This window comes from Hordeum vulgare, chromosome 7H (genome assembly GCF_904849725.1).
Source record: "Hordeum vulgare subsp. vulgare chromosome 7H, MorexV3_pseudomolecules_assembly, whole genome shotgun sequence".
Taxonomy (NCBI): Eukaryota; Viridiplantae; Streptophyta; class Magnoliopsida; order Poales; family Poaceae; genus Hordeum; species Hordeum vulgare.
The window spans coordinates 621960517-621966662 of NC_058524.1; the positions used below are offsets into that span (position 1 = coordinate 621960517).

General features: G+C 39.9%; 1 protein-coding gene across 1 annotated transcript; it reads left to right on the forward strand.

The window, feature by feature from the left end:
* Window positions 1–2393: 2393 nt before the first annotated feature.
* LOC123410816 (heme oxygenase 1, chloroplastic-like) lies at window positions 2394–4846 on the forward strand. The gene is made up of 4 exons (XM_045103758.1): window positions 2394–2876; window positions 3780–4003; window positions 4427–4534; window positions 4627–4846. Exons 1-4 carry the CDS (start codon window positions 2477–2479, stop codon window positions 4717–4719), a joined length of 825 nt encoding a protein of 274 aa, XP_044959693.1. The 5' UTR covers window positions 2394–2476; the 3' UTR covers window positions 4720–4846.
* Window positions 4847–6146: the final 1300 nt, after the last annotated feature.

The following is a 6146-nucleotide window of genomic DNA, read 5'->3' on the forward strand; positions in this document are numbered from 1 at the left end:
ATTCTTGACGACAGTTGTGGCCACTATCAATAAAACATGTGCCACAGGACTACAAAAAATCATCATTGCCAATGGTTTCCTCGTTAAATATGTCTCTGTTATTAAGAGTAAACGATCCATCGCCATCACAAGGTCATCATGTTGGCCACCGTCCCTACATGTGCCTACAAAATCAGATGCTATATGACATTTATTTCTACATCATGATATTAGACATTGGGACTTTTGATGGGTTGATGCAGAAATTTCTTATGACAGCCGTGGCCACTTCCAATAAAAGAGGTGTTGGAGGACTACAACAAAATCAACATTTGCCCGTGTTGTCCTTGTTAAACACGCCTCTGTTACTAACAATAAACGAACCATCTATAGGAGATATGCCCTAGAGGTAAGAATAAAAACTGTGATTTATCTCCAACTTTGTAGTTAAAGTCTCTGTTCTATGCTATAACTACAATGGTCCATAAGGATCCGAGAAAATCCCATGGGCTTGTTTGAAATAATAAACGGTAAAATATATTCCTGGTGATGCCTCTAAAACTAGGTCAATTGTTGCATGATGGTCACGTTTTCCAGATCATAGGCATGACTATGTGACAAATTCGAGGACACAATGATAAAAAGAACACTTATGTTGTACCAACCCAATTTGACGTTATGCTATGAGATACATTCATCACAAGTGAATTGTACATTACACAGGGAAGGTTAACAGTTCGCATAATTCTATAGACCATGTGAGTATCGAGTTCCTTCATGCATGCTTCATGAACTTCAGGGTTTGTTAAACGCCATCTGTAATAGTGCGGCTATTACAACATCGTACTGGTTCATGCATGTATAAGTATGACAAGGGACTTGGTAGCTCAAAATTGGAAATTGCTCCTCCATCGATTGAAATATATTATCAGGGCCCTCTCTGTATTACGTTATCCATCATCTTTTGACCAGACATAGTGTGTGATTTGATCGCAGGGATGCCAGAACGTGGGAACGCGAAAAGAGAACAAAAACAAAAACGAGGTAACTGGCATAGTGAACAAGTTATTGATTCATGAGTATGCCATTAAATCTCATCTCGGGTATTTGTAACATATCGTGAAGCAACAGAAATAGTATTCAGTAACTACATATGCACTAGAGTATTCATTTATGTGCATATGGGGATCAATATGGATGTCCACGGTTCAGCTGTTGATTACTGATCGTAAAAGAGTTTGGGTCATGTCTATACTTCACTGAACCTACAAGATCACACACTTAAGGATCATCTATCTGCTGAGTAATAGACAGGAAGTTCAAGAAAAACACTACTTGAAAAAGTCTTATAGGTGAACTCAAATAAGTGGAGGAAGCGAATAGGCACCCGCCACTACTAGTTAGGGAAAGTAGCAGTGGCGGGTGACATATTACAACCACTAGAGTTATAGACATAACAGTGGAGCGGGCGAACTCTCATACCCGCCACAATAAACACTTCTGAGTATGCTGATGTGATGAATGCTAACGATGCCGGGTGGTAAATCGGACCCTTCATTGGTCTGCAAGGCAATATTGGTCGGCACGTCACAAGCCCCGTCACTGATAAGTGTCTGCAACCGGTGCCCAAAAAAACTATCCATATATTAGCTATGGCGAGCACCACTTTGTTTCCTCTGCACATATGTCAGATGTGATCTTTCAAATTCAACTCTAAGATTTCCGCCCGCCACCCCAAAGTAGCACGGGCGGGTTGTCCAGCACGCATGACGCAGTAGAATAAGTCTATCTGCACGCGCATGCCCCCTCAAGGAGGCCGGTAGTGTAGTGCACTGTTGGTATTTTCCCGTCAGCAAGTTCGACGAGATTAAGGAGATTTGGATGGACTCCGCGGCAAGGCGCAAGCCACATGGAAAGATGGAGAGTTAGGCATGGTGTCAAGCTCCACAACCCTTTCGCCGATGAGGCTGAGGATTGGGCATGTGAGATGACGCTGGTGTAATCCGATCGCGCGCTATGGATCGAGACTTTATTTGAATATTTCTACAGGGCTCATTTATGTACACGAGTCTTTGGCTGCACACGCAAGCAGTGTTGGTAGTAGAAAAATCAGTCAAGCTCTGCTTGCTTTGCTAGGTTTGCATTTAACGTGTACAACTTCAGCTGAACTAGTTCTATGGTACTTCCTTCAATTTTACACTAATGCGAAGTTGAATCACTTTTAAATCACTTACTTTAGGACGGAGGGGGTACTATGAAACAAACAAAATCAGCAAAATATGACATATAGTGAAAAAAATCTGTAAAATGCTGGGTCCGCCAATGGCTGCACGTACATGGCCAGACCAAGTGGGTAAGAGAATCTGTCGTCCTCCTCCATGTTGCTCACGTTTCCATCGTCGACTCGCCTTCCCTGCCACGGTACCCAAGCGCGCGCTATAAGAGAAGCACCCCCGTCCCCTCGCACTTCCATTTCGCCATCGTCGACTCCATCTCCATGGCGCTCGCAGCAACAGCAACCCTCGGCTCCTCTCCGCTCGTACCTATCTCCGTCACCGCCGCCGGGGTGAACAGCAGCGGCATGTCCGTGTCGTTCGGGGCGCGCCGCATGCCGGGGATTTCTGTGCAAGTTCATTCCCGGCGGAGGGGGATCGTCGCGGCAGGGGCGGTGGCGAGAGGGGAGGAAGGGGCCGAGAAGACCTTCGTGGAGGAGATGAGGGGTGTGGCGATGCGGATGCACACCAAGGACCAGTCCAGCGAAGGGGAGAAGGAGCAACGAGGACCGTCGCTCAGCGAGCTGGAGCCTAACCTTGAGGCCTACCTGCGCTACCTCGTCGACAGCAAGCTCATCTTCCAGACGCTGGAGAACATCGTCGACCGCGCCGCCGTCCCATGGTGTGAGTCGCTGCAAACCCGTCCTTCCCTGAGGTTTTCTTTATGTAATTAGCTCTACCAGTCAATTATTCTGTTCTTGTTCATATGGACTAGTTTGGTCGGTTTGGTGTGATAAACTGTGTTCTTCGTAATTACTCTGTTTTTTTTTTGGGGTACGGAAATAGTAGCCTTTTTCAAAACTAGCAAACAAACAAACGGTTTATAGATTTGTCTCTATTAATCCTGTTTGATGAATAGATGGTTTACTTACTTGTTTGACTTGAACTTGTGAGAATCATGGCTGTTTACTTTGACCGCCTTCAGTTATGCAACAAGTAATTTGTGAACAAACAAAGGGGACCTTTAGCTGCATAGTTGTATTAACAGTAACACTCTGGTCACTCAGTTGGAACTGGAATGTGTTAGCTCAACGGATGTACTTTGTTTATTCTGCTTAGAACAATAAATGGCATAATTACTGAAAGAGAGTGGATTTTCAGCATCCAGATGCCTACGCACCCTCTATGAACAGTAACACCAAAATAAATAGAATTTTTTTTAAAGAATCTGAAACTTTGCAAGATTAAAGATGAACAGACTTTTTAAGTGCTTGGAAGTTTTAATGCCAAAAAAACATTTGAGGAGCTCTGCACAGGAAAAAACATTTTAACACTTCAAATTTTGAGCACTTTTAGCACTGAAATCTGAAACTTGTTTGTACAGCTTTCTCTACATGATATTTTTGCATGAAAACTTGTAAGAACCTACAAAGTTTGACCATATTATATGTTGCAAAGTTTATGTGACAGATTATGTAACCTTGTTCTGTCGTAAATTACAGTTCCCTAAGAAGGAGCTGCAACATTTCTTTCATCATTGTTGGCTAGATGCTGCTGATTGACATTTCAGTTATCTATGCATATCAGATGCAGAGTTTCGGAATACTGGGTTAGAGAGATCAGAGGCACTGAAGAAAGATCTGAAATGGTTCAGTGAACAGGGTCACACAATTCCAGAACCATCTGCTGCTGACACTAGATATGCTTCCTATCTGGAAGAGTTGTCTGAGAAGGACCAGCATGCATTTTTCTGTCACTTCTATAATATGTACTTTGGGCAATCTGCTGGAGGTAGGTTGACCGGCAAAAAGGTACCACTTTTCAACACAGAACCATAACCAAAACGTTCATGTGAGGTCAAATAGTGTGTGTGTTTGAATGGCTTCCCATATTGTTCTTAACAATGTGTTGTTGGCACTGGTTCTTCTGATTGAAATTCCAAAAGAAGATAGTAGAGGCTCAGCTGAATGGCTTCCCATATTGTTCTTAACAATGGATTGTTATTACTGTATGCACTCCGTTGAGGGTCACTTTATATACAGATCTGTTTTATATCTCATTCTTCTGCTATCTAAATACTTCTACATTCATTCTATTGCTGGCCATTTCGTTGTCGAGCATGAATCCTTATCTTTGCTTATCCAAAGCAAATCAGGGCATGGTCACAGACTGTAATCTGTCAGTATGTTGTGAGCGAGAGTTAACCTAGTAATCATGCCCTCTATTCATTTCAGATTGCTGACAAGATTCTGGATAAGAAAGAGCTGGAATTCTACAAGTGGGAAGGTACCCTGTCCGAGCTGCTGCAGAATGTCCGCGAAAAACTTAACCAAGTTGCTTCTGTAAGTCCAAAAGCTTTGATTGTGCTCCTAATTTTTTCTGCCCGTGTGTCCCTCAGTGTATTAACTCTTAATCCGATCACTTCTATGCGCAGGGCTGGACCCGGGAAGAGAAGAACCACTGCCTGGAGGAGACTGAGACGTCGTTCGCCTATTCAGGAGAGCGTCTGCGCAAGATATTCAGCTGAGCCCAAGGTTTTCAATATAAGGATGCTAGGTTGTATCATGTGCTTGTCGGTTGTATCGGATCGTCAGATCATATCGTCGTACTACTAGTACGATACTATGTGATTTTCATTTTTAGTACTAGCAAAAGAGCCCGTGCGTTGCAACGGAAGCAAACCATACAACACGTCTTAACCTAATAATCATGACTTGAGATATTTATTTAAACTTACTGCATAAATAGAATTTAAAAAATGTTAAATAAGTAAAATAACATCATATTTAGATTATACACATCACTATAAATTCAAATTACATTATAAATAGAAATTCAAAAATTAAATAGGTAAGATACATTAGATTTCGATTCAACACATTTTTTGAATGAAAGTTCATATGTAATAATTTAAAATTAGAGTTACAGTTTAAAATATATAATTGTTTACAGTATTTGTTAATTATAATTGGACCGCGGATTAATATACAACATGGATCGGACTCGTTATGAAAAATGGATTGTACGCTATTGATTAAAATTACAGCATAAATATTATTTAAAAATTATTAAATAAATAAAATAATATTATATTTCGATTGTGCGCATCACTATTGATTTAAATTACATTATAAACGGAATTTTAAAAAATTAAATAGATAAACTAACATTATATTCAGATTTTACATATTTTTCTAATAAAATTTCATATATAATAATGTAAAATTGGAGTTACTGTTTAAAAGATATAAATTTTTAAAGTATTTTGCACTTATAATTAAACTATAGATTAATTAATTAAAAACTGTAGGAGTGTTTTCGAAAACATACGGAAAATGATTGTTTCTTTTTACTAAGTATGTACTGTGGGTTTATTTTATGAAAACTGAAGGAGGTTTGTAAAAAAATCCAGAAAACCATTCGTTCTCTCACTGTGTTATATACTGTGGGTTGATTTTGGAAAAGCACAGGAGGTTTCCTATAAAAACGAAAAAAACGATACGTCTGTCACTTAAATCTGGACTGAGGGTTGATTTTTGGAAACTTCATGGGGTTTTTTGCAAAACGACCACAACGGACGGAAGAAGCACTGCATGCTTTATTATTAGGGGAAGATTATCAATCTATATATTGAATCGTCACAAAAAAAAATCTATATATTGAAAAATACAAGGAAGACATTCGGGCTTACGGCATGCACATCAGCTGGTGTGCTAGGCAGCCCAAGTACGAGTCTTCACGACTCTCTTAATAAAATACCAATCTGGTTCCACCACAGTTAGTCTAGTTTTTATATTAAAAATACAGAAATGTATTTACATTTAATTATAAAAATTGAATTATGAGCATATTGTATCTCCTTCATAAAGGCCGATCAATGTTGCTTTCATATATTGAATATAAATGCAAATCCGTAAAACAAATGGCTTAGGTTTTGTTTGGAACCACAATAGA